The sequence below is a fragment of the Rhipicephalus sanguineus genome, chromosome 1, assembly GCF_013339695.2.
Source record: "Rhipicephalus sanguineus isolate Rsan-2018 chromosome 1, BIME_Rsan_1.4, whole genome shotgun sequence".
In the NCBI taxonomy this organism is placed as follows: Eukaryota; Metazoa; Arthropoda; class Arachnida; order Ixodida; family Ixodidae; genus Rhipicephalus; species Rhipicephalus sanguineus.
The window spans coordinates 322,813,145-322,833,789 of NC_051176.1; the positions used below are offsets into that span (position 1 = coordinate 322,813,145).

The following is a 20,645-nucleotide window of genomic DNA, read 5'->3' on the forward strand; positions in this document are numbered from 1 at the left end:
CAATACTTACCTCCTTATAGAAGAATTATAGCCGAGGAAATCGGCGTAGTTCGACCAGCGCTGATGAATCCAAGATACCGCCAGTACAGCAGCAAAAACCGCTCAAACGTGCTGGTCATTACGTGTAACACTTTCCACAGATAAATCTGACCAAGAATACCAACTATTTCATGGTAATATTAGACAGGTCCCTCTAGAAATCTCGCTGCAATAACGGATGCACACAGGAAGAAAGCTCCACGACGAGTCGCCATGTGTTGTACGAAACTGTGGTGCCTTAATAAGTTCTACAATATATTAGAGCGCTGTAAGTAACACTTTTAGCTCTAAATAAAAAGCACAACAATATTTATTTAGTAGTAACATTATGAAATAGGTTTTTATTTAGCATTAACACATGAAAACATAAAAACAAAGATACGGGACTAGGGCTACCCCTACTCATCTGCAAACAGACGGGGCAGACCGCCAGACATGGCGGCGTTGTGGAAAAAGCAGTCGGAGCTAGCAGAGTTCACTGCTGTTAGATCGTGGCAGATAATGGCGACTGTTTAAAAAAAAGGCTCCTTTTCGCAGGGAAGTAACTTTGTTTTAAACACGAGTTATTCGCATAATGGCTCAGTATGAGCAAGCACCTCGTTGGACGTCTACAACAGTAATATTCGTAACGCCGTGTCGGTCTGGCGCACGTCTTCACCAAAGGTAGAATAAAAGTACGTTATTTTCCCAGTGAGACCAGTTGCCGTCCAAGTGGTGCTGTTTTAATGGGCGCTTGAAAGCAAATGGTACCATTTCAGTGGCAACTTAAAAGCAAGTGGTACCACTTTGAAAACCACTTGGCAGCAAGTGGAACCACTTTGGACCACTTGAAATCCCACTTTAAATTTTCGACTGGGTTTCTAGTCAAAGTTATTGTTCGTAATATAGCAAAAGCCTTGGGGGACGTGCATCTCAGTCTTCATGGTGGCGTTGTGCATTGGTAGCCCGCAAATATAAAAATTCATGTATATATATACATGTGCGTTAACACCATTGATGACACAGCTAACATAAATACAGGTAAAATATATGCTCAACGAGTAGTGTATGAAGGAAAGCATGTTCACTGGGTTAATCTGGAATTGGTAAAATTGTCTCAACAGCATCCCAGAGGCCATAACAGCAGCTCCAATAATGAGTGTCACCACCATAGGGTATCCCCATCTAAACATTAGAACAAAGCAAGTGAACTTTTTATATACGCTAAATATCTCGGGCTTCTTGATGCTGAGCTCTTTTGCGCACGTTAGTGAAACAATGCTCACGAATATCTTATGAATATCCACTTTTTGATATTTAAATAGAGATGTTCAACCAATATCCATTGAATATCCACAAATAACATAGGATATTCAGACCATTTGTGGACATCCCCTAAATATTGATGGTTGGCTGGAGCCAGTGACGAACCGCTCTCGCGCTCACTGTTTGCAGCACATGTTGTCTCGTGTGTATAATGAAATCATATTCGCCACAGATGGAAAAAGTCTGATTACAAATGTTTCGCGGCGTTTTCCACGTTACCATTCCGTGATTAGGCACTCTGACCGGTGAGCTTTCCGCTGCGCTGAATAGGTACCATGAAAATTGGTTGTCGGTCTCCTTAAGGTGGCGGTCTCACTCCGGCGGCACGAACACTTCGTTTTATTGCGATAGCAATTATATGGACAGTCTCGGCTGGAAAATGCAGCCCCAAAGAAAAATAATTCAGAAAAATGCTTCCGAAGCGCGGAATCGAACCAGGGACCTCTTGCTCCGCAGCGAGTGGCGCTAGCCACTACGCCACGGAACGCAAGTCCTCCGCATAGCTAACGGCGAGCGTTATATACACACCCTTTGCCGCTGGACGGACTCAGAGATGGCCGGCGCTCATAAGCGTTTCTTCATTACCAGCGAGATGGCGCTAGGAGCGCGACGAGCGCATTTAAAAGTCGTCGGCGAGCTCGCTCGCTTCTTCTTATATTTGCGCAAGGAGAACCTTGGCCTTCCGCTGTCTGCTCGCGCGGTTTTCTCGCGGTGAGGGCAAGAGGAATGTTTCAAGCTTTAACCGTGATGTCCGCGCTCATGTTACGGAACGCCGCTAAACGACGCCGCTAAACGAACAAACAGAAGATGAGCGCGAACTATCAAGTGTCACAGCTCGACACTTGAAGCACGCTAGTTTCCTTCGCTGCTTCGGCCGCCTTTGTAACAGGAGCGCTGTTCAAACTGAGAGTATCCATTGGCAAGCCTCACTTCGTATAGCATTAGTTTCTTGCTATCGCATTCATTGCTTCGCCCTTGCGGCGAAACTGTGATTTTTTTTTGTCCCTTTTCCAGCTGGCGCGGTGGCTGTTATCTTTGTTTTACATAGTTGACCTATATATCATTGAAAAGCTTGATCTTTGTACATTTCAAATATATTTATTAAAACTAGTCAATCTTTAGTATTTGGGGATGGATAGCCAAGAGTAAGCGCAAGTTACACGGTTTTGGCCGACTGTGCCTCAGCAGTGACCATTTTTTCAAACATCTGCTAGAGTTACAGCACTGTCCTTTGCACAGCACGCCATATTTACCTATTTCCTCAACGTAGCAAATTGATGTTGGAATTGTACTTTATTGTTGTTTAGCTTTTGAAAACAGCCAAATTTAATAACTTTCGCAGCGCAGACTGTCCAGTAACTATTCACTAGAGAACGTTCATTTTCGAGGCGTATGTAGAGCATGAGATTTTCTGTCTGAATGCTCAATTTCATCGATGTACGCGTGCTACATTTTAAGTGATATTTATCTAAAATGGGTAATATTCTCAATATAGGGACCTAGCTTGGCCCATTTTCGTGGAAATCTACTGAATTTATGTGGCTGAATATGGATGTAGAGAAACTAGAGTCCCCGATCTATTTCTTCAACGTAGCGTTTTTCAATAAAGCAAGCAGAAATGCGAAACGAAGCTCGTAAACTGTCCTAATTTATCATGCCGCACACGACAACAAAACCAGTGTTTAAACGATGGCGTTCCAGACACTGCGATCAGACTCAACTCCGTCATAAAGGCACAAGGTAAAATATACTTTTATTTGAGCTGCGTGTGGAAGCGCTCTGCTTTCAGTTCTGAGCGTCCCCGCCGCTCGTGCTCTCGCGCTCTTCTTCTTCCTCAGTTCCTTGACCCAGCCCGGAACGTGCAAATAATCAACATTCCCGGCCACGCCAAAGTTAGGTATGCAATTCAAGCGGGTAGAGTCTTTGTATCGGCCTGATCACAAGAAGACCTCCTTGCAACTTGATCTTGCAGGAACGAATGAGGCCGTCGGCACTATGGTACACTTCCATGACCCTTGCAAGCTTCCATAGCTGGCGTGGCGCGTTGTCAGCATGCACGAGCACGACGTCCCCTTGTTTCACTGCTTTGGTTGATCTGGTGTCAGTACAGTGCGCAGATCGTAGTTGCAACAGGTATTCCTTTTGCCACCGCTTCCAAAATGTTTCAACTAGTAGCTTTCTATAGGTGTGTCTGCGTATGGCATCTGCTCGTTTGGAACTACCGGCGACTTCATCGACGGTCGCATACGGAATAGAAGTCAACCTTCGTCCAAGGAGAAGTTCAGCTGGCGTCAACGTACAAGGTTCTCCAGCATCTGTCTCGATGAAAGTCAAAGGCCTAGAGTTTATGACTCCTTCGACCTCAGCTAGCACTGTCGATATTTCCTCGAAGTTTAGACGAGCTTTTCCGATAATTTTTCGCAGAGGAATCTTCACTGATCGTATGAGGCGCTCCCACCATCCACCCCACCAAGGGGCATCTGGCGCTATAAACTTCCACGAAATGCCGTTGGCGCTGAGGTGACCAGCTACTTCCTCTTCAGAGACCATTCGGTGTAGTCGTCTCATGTCTGCCGATGCCTTGCGAAAGGTTCGTGCGTTGTCCGAGTAGATCACGCTAGGTATTCCTCTTCTAGCTATGAATCGCCGTAGGCACAGTAGGAAAGCCTCGGATGTCATTTTCGAAACGAGTTCGAGGTGTACGGCTCTAGATGCGGCGCACGTGAAAAGCGCAATGTAACACTTCGTGTCGCCTGTTTCCGTGCGGGCATAAAGGGGGCCGGCGAAGTCGACTCCTACCACTTCGAACGGGTTCGTCGGTGACAGTCGATGGCTTGCCATTGGAGCAGTCTCAGCTCTTCCTGGGCCCACACTGAAGCGCTTGCATACGTTGCAGTCGTGTAACACTCTCTTCACCAAAGTGCGAGCTCTGCAAATCCTCCAACCCGAAGAACCCCGTCTGTGTCTAGGTAAGGGCGCAGCTCAGCGATTCGCGATGTGGACTCTACTGGTTGGCCCTTCGACAAACCGGTGATCTCTGTAGGAAAGCCTTGTTCTTGAGTACGCTTGATCCAATACCGTTCAGCGTTCGAGATTTCTGTTGCCAGGAGATGTCCAGTTTGATCTGTCCTCTTCTTGCAGCGGTCGGTGAATCTGAACACCCAGGCAGTAACTCTAGTAGGCGCTGAAGCCCGCTATGCCGCTGAATGTCGATGATTGGACTTGAGAAGCGCGTTACTACTGCGACGTGTACTACTGCGACTTCACCTTGTGTGGCTTCCTCTATGTCTGGTTCGTTGAACTGTAGCGGCCATTCGGACATTGGTCTGTGTAGCCACTCAGGACCATGCCACCATTTAGAGTTGCACAGCAGTTTCTCGAGCGTCACACCACGCGTGAGCAGGTCAGACGGGTTGTCCGTCCCAGGGCAGTATCTCCACTTTGATGGATCTGTTTTGCACCTGATTTCATTGACCCTGTTGGCTACGAACTGCTTCCATTTCGTGGCGTCACCTTTTATCCATGACAACACGATCACTGAATCCGTCCACATCGTGTAGTCAATTTGAACACTTTTCAAGCCACTCCTTACGTACGCCAACATTATTGAGCCGATTAAGGCAGCCAAAAGCTCCAATCGCGGCAGCGTCGTCTCCTTAATGGGTGCTACACGTGACTTTGCAATGAACAACGTCGGCTTCTCAGGACTTGGCACGACGTATATTGCTGCTCCGTATGCTGCTGGACTGGCGTCACAGAAGACATGTACTTGAAGCACGTTGTGCATCCTGCCTCCACCACACAGATAGCGGGGAACAGCAACGGCTTGCAGTTGGGGTAGCTGGATGACCCAATCATGCCATTCCTTTTGCAGGTCAGTAGGTAGTACTTCATCCCAGCTGATTCCTCGTTTCCACAGCTTCTGAAATAATATTCGTATGGCAATGGTATATGGCCCGACAAGTCCCAATGGGTCAAATATTCTTGATGCTGCCTGCAAGACAAATCTCTTTGTGTCCCTCTGTGCTGCCATAAATCTGAGTAGATTTTCAACCGAAAAGCTGAATTCGTCTCTTGCAGGATACCACACCAGACCCAGGACCTTGACGGATGTTTCGTGAAGGACGACCATTTCGTTATTGGTAGACTCTTGCTGACGTTCAGGAGTTCGCATCAAATTTTCTGAATTCGTTGTCCACTTGCGCAGTGTCATGCCTGCCGATTTCATTATTGTTTGCGCTTCTCGGCAAAGTTTAGCGGCCTCCTCTTCTGTATCGGCACCAGTGACTAAGTCGTCTACGTAGAAAGACTCAGCAAGAGTTTGTGCTGTTTGTGCCATGGCAGCCGTTGCTCTTTTGACGTGGTAAAGAATGGTAGCTGTGAGCAAGAATGGGCTACATGTGGCTCCGAAAGGTACTCGTGTCATCCTCCACTCTTGTAACTTGGCCTTGGATAAATCTCCTTCTTCGAACCAGAGAAAGCGGAAAGCATCTCTGTCTTCTTCCCGTATTGAAATCTGAAGGAATGCCTTTTCGATGTCTGCGATCATTGCCACCGGGTGCGTTCTGAAGCGTAGCAAAACTTGCACGAGGTCTTGATACAAGTTGTCACCTTTTTCAAGGCAGTCGTTAAGTGACTTGCATCCTTTGGCATGTGACGAAGCGTCAAACACCACTCGAATTTTCGTGGTCAGCGCTTGTTCACGTATGACTTCCTTGTGCGGCATATAATATAACTTTGTCACGTCAGAAGGTGCGTCACTGACGACTTCAGCGTGTCCTGCCCGCAAGTACTCTCTTATGGTACGGTCATACGTTTCGAACAGTCCCTTCTTGGCGCTGAGACGGTTGACAAGCTTTTCTAGTCGAGTAATGGCGACTTGCCTGTTGCTTGCAAGCTCGAATCCATCCTTCCAAGGGAGGGCCACTTCATATCTTCCGTTGCGAAAGCTGATGGTTTTCTCAAATTGTATCATGGTCTTGCTCGTTTCAGGAAGCTTGCCTATCGTGTCTGTAATTCCTATGTTCTCAAGTTCCCAAAAGGAACGCAGAAACTCGTCGGAATCGGTAGCTTGAACTTTGAGCACGCACACCATCATTCGTATAGCTGTTGTTTGAGACATCAAGTGCGATGTGCTCCCCTGGAAGGTCCATCCAAACTTGGAGTTCAGTGCAATCAAGGATTCGTTGCCTTCGCATCTTGAAACTTCGCCGGTCAATATTTTCCACATCTGATCGGAACCGATCAGTACGCTGATACCATTGTTCGTTATGACAGATGGGTGTATCAGCTCATCGGCAACATCCTTTCCAAGCTTCTTGAAAGAAGCGACGAAGGCTGCGTCCATTGTTGTCTCTTCGATGTCCTGGCAGATGTGTGGGATCTCTATTGCTGCTAGGACTATCTCCTGGTCGGAAAACTGACTCCGCAGTCGTAGCTCGACGATCCGACGCCTCTTAGCCTCTTGGTCTGATGCACTCGCGAAAGTGTTGAGTGCTATCCGAGTAGTTCCCACACTTTTCAGCCGAAGGTGCTTCGACAAGGTTTCAGTTATGAAGGTCCTCTGACTGCCGCCATCAAATACTCCTCGTATGTAGCGACACGTGTCATCATTTATGGCCCATGCTCGGAAAGTCTGGAGAAAGACGCAAGCGATGGAACCTTCATTTGGTGGTCGTTTTCCAAGTGATGCGCAGACTGTCGTAGTTTTTCCGTCGTTCTTGTTGACATAGTTTGTCTTCCGCGAACACCTGTCGGGATCACACATGCTTGTAGCGTGTCGCGCTTGGCATCTCGAGCAGGAGATCTTCCTTTTGCAGTCCCGTGCCCGATGTCCTTTGGTGGTGCAGCGGAAACACCTCTTGTCATTGGACAGTAGTTCTTTTTTCTGCGTCAGTGGTAACTCAGCTGTGCACAGTTCAGATTTGTGTTGACTGGACGAGCAGAAGACGCAGTTGTCCTTTTTTGGTTCCCTTGACGCGTTGCTGTGAAGCACAGATGACGTAGGTTTCCCACGGCGAGAATACGTCAACTGACTTGCCGCGGGCGTTGTTCCGAATTCTCGTCTTCCAGCGTCATTGAAATCGCTCTTCTCTAAGCTTTCCAGCTCAATGCCCAGGAAGTTGAGCAGACCATCCAGTCCCACGGGAGTAGCATCACTTCTCGAGTCACATGCCACCTGGACGGCACACGACCGATGATACTGAACGACTATGTCCCGTGGAAGAGCACGCAGTAGGATGTCGCAGAGCATAGATGAGAAGGATGACTTGTGCACACCCAGAGTCTCGAGTCCGCGGATATTGACGAGAACGTAGTCGTACAAGTTGCGTAGGGCTTTCGTGTCATTTGATGAACGAACAGGGGTCAACATCCGTAGTTTCGCAAAGTACTCTTGTTCCAGGCGCGTCTTGTCACCAAAGCGCTTCTGTAGCATGGTGATGGCGTCGTTGTAGCAACTCTCAGTCGTCGGAAGTCCCGCAATTACTGATGCAGCATCTCCTTTCAGATACAGTCGTAGGTAATGGAACTTCTCTGTTGCAGTGATTCGGACGTTACTGTGAACAATGTGGTCGAACTGTTCCCAAAATTCCGTCCACTTGCATAGGTCTCCAGAGAAAGGAGCTATTGTCAGTTTAGGCAATCTGACTCCAGTTCCGTCTAATGGTGCTGCGACCGTTTGGGCGACCGTTCCTTCGGTTAGTGTCGACGACTGTAGCATGCGATCTTTTTTACTGAGAATCTCTGCGAGAGTTCGCGTCGCATTATCTTCATATTCCAGGACGGCGTTATACTCGGCCTCGAACTCTTCGTCGGGAATGTGCTGCTCGATCTGGTTGTTCAAGTTCTGAAGCTCGTCGTTGTTAGCCTTCAGCCTCTCATATATGGAATTGAGCTGGTCATAAGATGCAGAGTCGTTAGCGAGAAGAGCACTTGCCTCGTTTATAATCCTCGTGTTCTGTGCTCGCCGCGACGTCCGCTTCGACTTCAGTCGGTCCATGCCTGTGCAGTTGACTGGTAGCCGTCCGCTGTTTCCTGGCTTTCAATCCCGGGTTTCGGCACCAAATGTTTAAACGATGGCGTTCCAGACACTGCGATCAGACTCAACTCCGTCATAAAGGCACAAGGTAAAATATACTTTTATTTGAGCTGCGTGTGGAAGCGCTCTGCTTTCAGTTCTGAGCGTCCCCGCCGCTCGTGCTCTCGCGCTCTTCTTCTTCCTCAGTTCCTTGACCCAGCCCGGAACGTGCAAATAATCAACACCAGTGTAATCGTCAAACAGCACTCAAGTGTCAGCATGCGTAGCTTAAAATGTAGCAGTTACGATCGCCTGATATAATTATGCAAGTGAATCACACACAAACACTGCCTGAATACTGCTAAATCTGCATTATTCCTATGACTACAAGCGAAACCTTCCTCTAGCGCCACCTAGACAGACAAAACGAAAGCGTTGAACTTGAAAGCTCCTCGTCTCTCCGAGTGTGGCGTGCTAAAACATTTTACCTCGGGAAAGTGTCTTTTCTAGCTTCATACCATGCACCACCATCTGTAAGTCTTTTCGTTTTGCCTCCCCTCTGCGTCTCTTGGGCACGACCTCCTCTATAGCACAGGTATGTCGGGCGTGTGGTAGTGCGGTAGTACGGTCCCTAGAATATACTGAGCGCAGTGGTAGTGCCGCTTGGCCGCTGCGACTACGCTCAGCACTTGTTGAGAGCAGATTCCGTGCCACTTTTTCTGCGGCGCGGGGCACTGTGGGGCCTGTAGTGGCGACAGCACATGAAGAAGATGTAAGGCACCTGCGGGACTTGTTAGTAGCGACTGACATTTGCGTGCGGTAGATATTGCCGTACTTATGGCGTTTACCGTACGGAGGTGCTAAGACGCGCCAATGAAATGGCCTGTACTGAAGTACAACGAAAACTCAGGGTCCCTTAAATGCATTTGCCTGAGACGACTGGAAGGTGAAAGGCATCAAGATGATGTTCTAGATGAATTACCAACCCGTTCAAACGCTCACGTTAATAGGCCTCGTTGCTGCATAACTTCGCAGGTAAGAACTTTAGCACAAACGAGGACGAATTGCAGAGATGAGACGAGCCCTGGCGCAGTGCGCGTGTTCCGTCCTATTAGCGCTGAGGTTTTCACCTTCAAAATGTACTGAAGTAACATCTGTATCGGATGGAATGGAGCAGCACAAGCACAGACTCTTAATATTTTCATGAAGCTAGATGCATGGGTCGCGGGCCGCTGCGGATGCCTGCGTGCAGCGCATATAATCGCCCATCGTAGCAGCTGCACGCCCAATACTTCTTTCAAATGTGCCCGCATGGGAGCCTTAGTCCCTTTTTCCTATTCTTCTAAGCTTGATTTCGGCTGTTCTAGAGCGACATTTTTAGTTGGGTGCTCATAACCGTCGGTGTGCGGCGTCTGCTAGCGCGCGCTGCCCATATTTTAGGCGTTTGCGTGAGGCGGGTGCCAGAGGGAAAAATTTAGGGACATTAGGTGCCAGAGCGCGCTGCCCATGGTTGCCAGGCGTGGCCACGCATGCGCAAAAGAGACCCATGTGGAACGTACTGCAAAGAACCTCTCCCGCGCCTCTTTGACGCAGTGTTGCCACGGCTGCTGATTTAGCAGCAGATCTACTGATTTTTTAAATTTTCTGCTGATTGAGTGATAAGGTGTCTGAGTCTACTGACATTCTGTCTTTTCTACAGCAGTGATCGCAAAAGCTGCTACTTTTTCAGCATCGAGTTTGATTTGACGTGGTGCCATGTAGGCGACGAAAACAAGAAGAGGGAAAGCAACCAGCTCGCTCAAATGACACAGCAAAATAGTTGCTAGGAATGCGTGAGCAAGTGTATTTTCCAAACGAACAGCTTGGACGACACAATAGCAGGAAAAGAAACATTTTTGTTCCATCAACATGTGTCCCTGCCTTTCTTTTTTGTCGTTTCTCCCTTTCCTTTCGCTCTGTACGCCGCACAGTTTAATTCGAGGCGTGATTATCCCGCAGTGATCTTGATAAGCAAGAACCTGTGGTGCCTGTGCACCTACATGTGCTACCTTCGCTGGAATGTGGAGGGGTTACAAGCACTAAACAAGCTTAGAGCGCTACACAAGCCTTTTAGCCAGTGTTTGCGTGTGTGAAGTATTCTTGCAGGAAAGCCACTCGCAGATTTTTGGAATCGCATTGACATTTCGCAAGAACTTTTCTGCACATGTGTGAGCAACTGAAGTTTGCAAACGAGCAGCCTTCGACCACAGACTGCCGGAACAAATTATTTTTTTCCATGCTACATTCCGCTGCTTTTCCTCTCTTCCGCTTCTCTCTTTTTCTGAGTATACAAAATTAACAGAACTTGCTCACAGGTGTAACATTCAGGCAGTGCTTTTTGAAAAGCCTCTATGGCTCCGAGGCACTCTCCCTGCAATGTGGAGGTGTGAATGCACGTAGAGGGAGAAAATCATTCAATGCACGAATGTTTCCAATGGGAAAACGTTGCAACACAATGGGGACATCCATTAGCGCACGCAGGATTTCTCTCAGAGAGGGGGGGGGGGGTCGAAATTCTGAGAAGACTACAGGTATTCAACGACAAATAAAATGTGCTACGAAATAATAATATTATTGAATCAATCAATCAATCATTTATTTAACGCGCCGAGGAACAACCGTGAGGTCTTTGTGCAGGCGCACGCAAAAAAAAAACAATAAAAATAAACAATACAATACAGACAGTATGCAGAAATAAAAAGAGCAAAAACACGTAGACAAAGAGAAATGATCACAACAGGGGAGGAGTAAAATAAGACAATATGAGAAATATTGAAGGGGAATAAAAAATTAGATTGCATATATACAACTATGCGGAAAGACGGAGAGGGGAAGACTTTGTACATTGTGCCATACTATGTCAAAACAGTGCAAAGCTCGGATAAAAACAATGATTGTGGACTATGAAAAACGTTAAGATCAAGAAAATTAACATTATAGAGACTTTGTATTCTGTGAACGGTAGAGTGTTGGAAGAAGCAGGCGGGTACATGAAACGGTCTGTTCTCTCTGTTAACTTACGCGGAATTCGAAAATTTACACAATTGAGAAGTACAGGACATGATATGATACCGTATAATAGCTTGTAAAGAAATAAGAGATCAGAGCGATTTCGTCGGCAGTGAAGTGATGGCAGTGATAATAATTCAGCAGTATTTGAACGAGATCCAGAGTCATTTTTAGCAAAGCGATGGTTATATATGCTGAGGAATTTTTTCTGGACTCGTTTAATGGTGTTACCGCTGGATTGAGCAATGCCATTCCATATCATGGACGCATACTCAAGTTGCGGAAGACATATTGCCGTGTACAATTTGTGTAGGGCCATGGGAGACCTGAATTCTCGAGACATTCTACAAACACATCCGAGAGTACGAAGGCCCCGCATAGCAGCACGCTTAACGTCAGAAGAAAAGTTTAACGCGCTGTCAAAACAACACCAAGATCACTGATTTCATAAACCTTGCATAACGGCACAGAATTGACAGAGTATTGAAATGACACGCTAGATGTTTTGCGAGTGATAGACATAAATTTTGTCTTCGAGGTATTCAGAGAAAGGTTATTACCGTTGCACCATTCGGAAAAAGAGTGCACGTCTGACTGCAGGAAGCGACAGTCGTTAACTGAATGAATTTCCTTAAAAATCTTGATGTCATCGGCATACAAGAGGAAAGAAGAATTACGAATGGCAAAAGAAACATCATTAACGTAAATTAAAAATAGGAGTGGGCCTAATACCGACCCTTGAGGGACCCCACTAGTCAGTTTATACAAAGAAGACGTTTGGCCATTTACGGCTACATAATATCTATTGAGCAGATAGCTCTGCAGGAGATTCACAACTAACATGTCAACATCAAAGTGCGCAAGTTTAACCATAATCAGTGTGTGGCTGACTACGTCAAAAGCCTTGCTCAGGTCACAGTAAATCATGTCAACCTGTCCTCTCTGAGAAATAGGTGTGGAGATCTGCGTCATGAAACTAGCAAGATTTGTGGTATAGTTGGGCGGCCAGCGAGAAAACCATGTTGATTAGGAATCAGTGAGTTTTTCACACTAAAAGACAATATGTTGTGAAGAGCCAGCTCGAAGATCTTTGATGTGGCACATAGTAGAGAAATCAGGCGATAATTAGAAGCATCTGTTTTAGAGCCCGACTTAAATACTGGAAAAACACGAGCAGTTTTCCACATGCTAGGAAATGTGGAAGTGTCCAGGCAGTTATTAAATATCGTAGTCAGTACTGGGACAAATATACTACCATAAGCTTTTAGTATGGGGGAGGGGATGCCATCTGGCCCACATGATAAGAATGGTTTTAAGCGCTTAATGCATTCGCAGATAAGATTTTCATCCAGCGACAAAGCACTGGATGAACTAACCGCCTTGGGCTGTTGTCTGATATCAGTGCTAGAGTCTGAGGCCTTATAAACGGATGAGAAATGCGTGGCAAAACAGTAAGCGACGGCATGCACTTCTACCCCATTAATAATAATAATAATAAAAGTATTAATAATATTAATAATAATAATATCATTTCAAATGTGATGGTGATTATGATCTTTCAGCGTTTTGCAGCAAGATCTTGAAAAAGCTTGAGAGGGCCAAGAAACCGTTCAAGCAGCGCACGTAGAAAATAAACGGCAAATTGAATAAACCAGCGCGTAGTATAGTTCCAGCAAAGATGTCTGGCAAATACTTGTTTTGGTAAATTTTTCAGCTACATATAGTGATAAGGGCGTTGACGTGCCGGCCGGCTGGCGGTCGCGCAATGCTGGTAAAAAAATGATTACTATCGTAGCGCTAACAAATCGGACGCAAGAAAGGCACACGAGGACACCCGGTGCCGTGTGCCTATTTTGTGTTCCATTTATTTTGTCTTGTGTCCGATAGCCACAGTAATCAGTAAATATACAAACAAAGCCCCATTGGCAAATTAGCAGTTGAAAAACTCTGCAACTGAGAATTCTGTGCATAATGCGAGCGGAACATCCTATCTTATACTTCCTTCGAGTCTCGCCAAACTACAAATCTGGAAGTGTATCGTAAATATTGATTACAAACTTTGTGGCATTGATTATAAACAGTATGCACAGCTCAGTGCAGCACACGTAGAGTACTATTCTCAGCTCACGGAAAAACTGCATTGTAGCCACGCTTACCGATTTACCATGTCATTCGGGTGCACAGGTTCGGCGACTGAAGTACCCTCTGATAAGTGACTGATTGATTGACGCATCTGAATGCGATATGTGCTGAGTCATTGGTTCCTTTTTGGCCGTAATCGGGCATTCCGGTGTTGTTGCTGCGTCTCTTGAATTGGAACACAGAATCTTTGTCGGGAAGTAGGTGAGGATCGTGTTCGACTGGCGCTTCAGCGAGATGCCTGTGGTGTGGTAGCTCACTGTCGACGCAGACTAGTATGGATTTCGCGTAGCATTCGTGCTTGCTTGGGGTCCCTGCGTGCTTGCAGTACTGCGGCATGGCTGGCGACGCACACACTAGTTGCTCCAAGGCTTGCTCAGTAATGCAGGAACCACAGTGTATGTGCTTAAACTAATATCGTCATGTGCCCGTGCTGTACGGCCTCCGGGGTTTGCGGTCGCTTTGACGAACGAGCCGCGTACGAGGTCGCCTTTCTTCTCGCCGCTCCAATGCACCTCGTCCGTCCGCTGTCAACAAAGTTAACAAAAAATGCACGACCACCCTGCTGGCGACACCATTTGCCTGCACAAAACGCAAGCCCCGAAGAAAACAGAAAACACTTGTTTCGAAGCGCCGCCGACACCCTCTTTGGAACTTTGAGTGAACATCCTTCTTTGTACATTTACACATGTACAAAGAAGGATCTAATACCTCCTGGTTCGCTTGTGATGTGACCTCCGCGATAGCGTTTGTTAACTAGCCCACCGTTTGTCACGGAAAGCAGCTGGCCAGTGAGGCAGGATTTGAGCAAGTTGCCGCGCACAGAACGGACGGGCGCAGCCGGCCGAGAGCCTGCGCGTGCGGTTTTCAGCGCAATTGTTCCTCCCGTGGTGCTTCAAAAGCACCGCACCGCAGGTGGCACAGACAAGTGCGCGAGGGGCATCAGGGAAGGAGAGAGAGAGAGAAATGTCGTTGAAGGGGAGAAAAACACCATCTCCCACTCAAGGGAACCACGACGGGATGCGAAGCAGAACTGGGGGCGCACACCAAGTTTCCGTTACGTTCACTCGGTGTTTCCGTTAGTGTGTGAGGTTTGTATTTAGTGTTTGTGTTATCATTACGTTGTGTTTGTGCGTTGCTTTCCGTCAGCGTCGAGTGAACGAGTGGCGCCGACGTTGACGTTACAACCCATCCGAACGGGAGCGAAGCGAGAATGACGGAAGCCGACCGAGCGCACGCGCTTATATACACTTGAAATGGGGGAGGGAGAGTGGGTTACAGATTGTATTTGGCTGCGGCGCGGCTGCACCACGTGGGAGGAGAGGCTGCGCCGCGGGGGAGCAGAAAAGGCGACCGAACACCTGCGTAAAGGAGGAGAGTGGGAGAGAGAGTAGGCGCATGCGCAGTGGAGCGCGGACGCCACCAGCACCGCCGGACACAGCCCCGAGCAAAAGCTGCTTCGCATCTAAAAAAAGCCACTTCTCCGGGGCCTCATTTCCTCAAACCGCGATAGCAAGCTTCTGGTCCCCTCCTCATTCAGTGTAGCGCCCCGGCAAAAGTTTGGAAGTTTCACCCATGTCCTCCTGCTCCTGACTGAGTGGAGCCTTCTGGTGGCTCGGATAGAACTATACTCGCAAGACGGCACCTTAAAAAGTATTTTTTGTGACTGAAAACCAGTTTTTCCGAAAGGAAGTAGTGAATGAACACGCACCATGGTATAAGGGGGCGATCGGAGATCTGTGTTCGTTCCGCGTTCGTTGCTTGCGTCACAAAAGTGGGCGGTCCGCAGCCTTCTCCCGCCGAGAGGAAGAGGACAGCCAATCGTGAAGCGGAGAGCTTTCCGGAAGTAGACGCGCATCCTGTGTCGTCGGCAAGGGGACCGTATATTTCAAAACGAAGTGTTTCTCGCCTTTAATAAATATGGTTATACGAAAAGATATCGGTTTTTCTTCTCAAACTCACTTTCTGAAACAGCAATAGGTTTGAGCACTGATATTTATTTGTGTTAGTTTTTCTAACGTGGTATCTAGGTGGTGTCGCGCACGCGAAAAAAAAAAGAGAAAAGTAGCGGAGTTTTTCAAAATGTCCCATCGCAACGTCTACCTTTTTTTTTGGCCCCCGGGTGTCGGATCGTCAAATAGAACTTCTGTTGGCTTTATGAGGGAGCACCCACAGATCGCGACGGCGTCGTACCCGCTGGGGCCGTCGTTCAAGAGGGAGGACCGGGACGACATGTGGCAGGAGCTGGTAGCGCTTTTGAACGAATAAGTCCCTGCGCGTAAGACCACCGCTCAGTCGACGTTACTAGATTACCTTTGAGCCCAGTGGCAGGCCCGATAGAGGAAGGAGCGCTACTATTGACGATGGATGGATGGATGCTATGAGCGTCCCCTTTATAACGGGGCGGTGACATGTCTGCCACCAGGCTCGAAGGATAAAAAAAGAAAAAAACTTCCTTGTTTCATGTTACGCATGAAAAATTGCTGCCATCTGCCGGAGCTTTGACGAAGCTACCGATTCGGCGCCATGTTGGAGGCTTGTGTACGAATCGTATTGCTGTCGCTGCTATAACTTCTTGCTTGCATCTGCTTTGATAGTAGGGAATCGGTGCATAAAAACGTCAGACGAGTGTGTAAGGACCTGTGCACGTTACCAGCATTTCCTAGTTATTACGTTCACAGTTATTACGTGCAAAGAACTGTCTCACAACGAGAAGATACAAGTTTGTGACCGAGTCACATGTATAGGCGTGCCGTTGTTGAGAATGAAGCTTCGCGCTAGGTTATATATTTTGTCTGTCCGTGTTCAGTGTAGCGAACAAAGCGCTGTTAACTATCTGAGTATCACGCGTGTAGTGTAGGATGGTTGGGAAGAGGTTTTAGCGCGCGACACGGCTAGGTACAGCGATGACGATAAGTGCTGTTGACCCATTTCAAAGCGCATTTCATAAGAGGCAGCCTACGTCGACCTGATGTATTGTTCACCTAATTTTAAATGAAACGTTGACCTCTTCTTATTTTTTAAATAAAAATATTTCGCTGCTGTATCAACGACGTATGTTATGTATAGAATTACCCCAGGATTAACATTTCTGTATCTCACGCACGTGAAAAGTGAACATCAAAAGTGTTTGTTGCTCCAAGAAGTAGGTGCCGATTAGCTGGTATTTTATTGAATATTCTTCCGACATGTGCTCGTAAATAAAGGCCAAACCCCATATTCGCGAAAATGCACGCGACAGCGTCGAGCGACGCGGCGTAGATTGTCTTCGCGCGAACAGTCGCTTGCGCGGGCACGGCCGGTCTGGAGGCGCGCGCTCGCTGCGAGCGCGCGCCTCTAGACCGGCCGTGGCGCGGACAAACCACTGACTCGTACCAAAAGTGGCGCGTAGTCAGCGGTATGCTATGTAAAGATAAAATGTGTTGTTGCATAGTGGAATGGAAGGTGTTTATAATGTCTTGCAGCACTTTTCTTTATATGCATGTGCATAAACATTACGTTATTTCTTCGTTGTGCACACGTGACTCGGGCGGAGACAACAACCGACAGTGCGTCACTGATGTACATCCTGTTCCGGTGCTTCGCTATTGGCTGCTTGAGCACAGCACTTCCGGGCGATGAGCGACGGCTTCCAAATCTGCAAAACTGAGCGATCGGGCGAAAACGACCAGGCGACACGTAGCGCGAACGTCCTGTTTCGTCGCTTACAGCGTCGCTCTCGCATGCATTTTCGCGCTTATGGGGTTTGGCCTTTACACGATACGCCAAGAATATTCGCGTTCACATCGTTGCCTTCGGGGCTTACAGGCGCCTTTGAAATTCAACTCATTGCAGCAAGAGAGTTGCGTCGCCGACTGAACACTTGTGAAACAGGGGCGTAGCCAGAAATTTTTTTCGGGGGGGGGGGGTTCAACCATACTTTATGTATGTTTGTGCGTGCGTTTGTATGTGTTCGTGTATATATACGCAAGCAAAACTGAAAAATTTCGGGGGGGGGGGGTTGAACCCCCCCAACCCCCCCTTGGCTACGCCCCTGTTGTGAAACCACCTCCGCGCGTAACCAAAGGTATTGCACTCACGGTCGTATGTAACATACTTCCCGAAGCAGCATTTTTTCAGTTTCACAACAGAAGCCCCACACACTTGAAGCATCTGTTGCAGGGGCGTAGCCAAGGGGCTGGGGGGGGGGGGTTCAAACTGCCCCGAAAATTTTCTATTTTGCACACATACAAACGGGTGTACGAACGTACATAAAGTATTGTCGCGTGGTCGCGACGTCGACGAAGGCAGCAGTCAGCACGTCCGGGATGAAACTCTTTTATTTGGCCGAACTTGTGGCCGGGAAACTGAAAGTCAACTAAATAGCGGCGAACAGAACGTCGACCGTCGATCAACTGACAAGCGGTGAAGCGCGTCGGCATTTATGCATGTGCTGTAGAATATTCCAGCGTTCTCGCTGGTTGTCGCGCAATCTCTAGAACAAGCTCGAGTGTTCACGTCTTGCGCGCAATCTTAACAAAATGATCCACAATCATCGCGAAGCTTCTCGAACAATGAGGCGCGGTTAACGCTGAGCGTTGCTGACAGTTTTTTGTGGGCATGCATGCAGCGCATTTTCCGCGACCGCCCTTCACCGCTTTTCCTTTCCATTCGCTACTTTAAACAAAAGGAGAGCAGGTAAAGCACTGCCTCTGTTGCACTCCGACAAACAGAGAAGTAACACCACCTGAGCTATAGTGACGGCGCCACGCGACTGTTCGCGCTAGGTTTAAGGCCAAATCCCATACACGTGACGGCTTTGGCGAGCGAGCTCCATTTTTGCTGGCATGAGGCCGTCTACTTGTATAGCAAAAGTGCCGCGCTGTCGCAGGTATGCAATGCAAATAAAATATTTGTTGCATGGTGGTACTGAAACGTCGCAGTATTTTTGATATAATCGTGCATAATTATTACGTTATTTGTTGGTGTACAGCTGATGTGCGTAGTACGTCGCTGATGTACATCCGGTTCGGGTGTTTTGTGACTTCCGGGTGATGAGCGACGGTTTCCAAATATGAAAAAGCCGAGCGATCGCGCTATTTCGACCACGCGATACATCGCGCGAACGGCCCGCAGCGAACCTTCAAAAAAAACCCGCATTTCCCCGAAGGGGAGTATGAGGAAGTGCGAAGCACGGGGTGATGTTATGAGGGGGCGCGCGCGACTAAACTGCAGAGCCGAGCGAAGGAGACGGCAGCGAGAGAGCACGCGCCAGCCGACCCACGGAGGTCTCGCCGTTTTTAAGTGCAAAGCACTTTTACTGATGATGATGATCTGTCTTCCGAACTCGTTCCAAAGAACCCGCAACGCGTTCAACTTGTTGGCGGCGTTGCGCACGCCCGAGATGGGGCTCAGGTTGTTGTCGAACCACAGTCGATCGCACACCGCGCAGCTATATCCGAAGCTGCGGTCCAGGAAGTCTCGCTTGAAGCGCGCGTCCGGCCGATCGAATTCGAGGGCCCGCGCTCGCTCACGCATCGCGCGTCCCCGCGCCAGATCGGCTTCGGGGTGCTCGGCTCGCTTCGCACGCTTTCGTTCGGCGTCTCGCCGCCGGCCTTCATCACCACAGGCAATGCGCGGGGCGCGCGCAGCCACGGAGCGGAGGGCGGAGCGCGCGCAGTCACGTGGGGCGTGACGTCGCTGCGCCGTTGCTACAGACGCTCCTCTCCGCTCTTCGCGCCGTTGCTATGGGACGGCGGATTCAGGGTCGCTTATAAAGTGCATTCGCACTTAAAAGCCTGGCCGGGCCGGGCCCGGGATTGTGTTTTCGTACGTCGGGGCGGGCCGGGCGGGCTCGCAGCCCTTTGCCGTCGGGCTCGGGCGGGCCTTCGACAAAGTCAGCGGGCCCGGGCCGGGCTCGGGCTCGGAAATACGGCCCGTGCACAGCTCTAGTACGTGTGGCCGGCATCCCCGCAGTGGTAGCAGAGCGGGCGGTTGTCAGGGGCGCGCCAAACGTCGGTCTTCCTCGGCGCGGATCGCTGGCCGGCTGGCGGGCGGTATGACGTCAGTGGTGGCGGCGGTGGTGCCTGGCGGCGGAACTGCTGGGGTGGCGCGGCGTCTTGACGTGGGCGAGGAGGGGGGGCGTTGCGTCGGGCTGCAGCAGCATAGCTCATGGCTTGCAGCTGCGGCGGTGCCGGCTGAGGAACACCCAGTGACTGTGTGATTTCCTCGCACAGTCAGCACAGCCCGAAGTGACGTCAGCAATCGACGTCCCTTCGGGCTGTGCAAACGGCGCAAGCTTTCGCAGCTCCTCTCGCACGATGGCTCGGATCGTTTCGCGCAAGTCGTCGGAGCCGAGGCCATGAACAGCTGCGCTGTCTTGAAATGCGCGGCGATTGTACTGCCAGGTACGCATTTCCAACGTCTTCTCGATGGTTGTGGCTTCGGAAACAAATTCCTGGACTATCTTGGGTGGCTTCCGCATGAGCCCAGCGAAGAGCTCCTGCTTAACTCCTCGCATGAGAAGGCGAACTTTTTTTTGGTCGTGACGTCGACGAAGGCAGCAGTCAGCACGTCCGGGATGAAACTCTTCATTTGGCCGAACTTGTGGCCGGGAAACTGAAAGTCAACTACAGCAATACACCGATAGCGGCAAACGGAACGTCGACCGTCGATCAACTGACAAGCGGTGAAGCGCGTCGGCATTTATGCATGTGCCGTAGAATATTCCAGCGTTATCGCTAGTTGTCGCGAAATCTCTAGAACAAGCTCCAGTGTTCGCGTCTTGCGCGCAATCTTAACAAAATGATCTACAATCATCGCGAAGCTTTTCGAACAATGAGGCGCGATTTGCGCTGAGCGTTGCTGACAGTTTTTTGTGGGCGAAAACCGAATACAGCAAAAGTAATAATAAGAAACGCACGTGGCAGTATGGTTGAAACCCGCGCCCCCCCTCACCCCACCCCGAAAAAATTTCTGACTACGCCCCTGATCTGTTGACATGTCATAGCACACGGGGATTGATACAGGTTTTTAGATGCGTAGCAGCTCTTTGACTAGCCTGTGTAACGCTGTCCGTCCGTCCGCACAAACGCGAGGCAACGCGCTTCCCTCGGCG

At 48.9% G+C, this 20,645-nt stretch overlaps 1 protein-coding gene across 1 annotated transcript; it reads right to left on the bottom strand.

Annotated features, from left to right (window-relative positions):
- Window positions 1-4,348: 4,348 nt before the first annotated feature.
- LOC119383817 (uncharacterized) lies at window positions 4,349-8,344 on the bottom strand. Its single transcript, XM_037652110.1, has one exon. It carries the CDS (start codon window positions 8,342-8,344, stop codon window positions 4,349-4,351), a length of 3,996 nt encoding a protein of 1,331 aa, XP_037508038.1.
- Window positions 8,345-20,645: the final 12,301 nt, after the last annotated feature.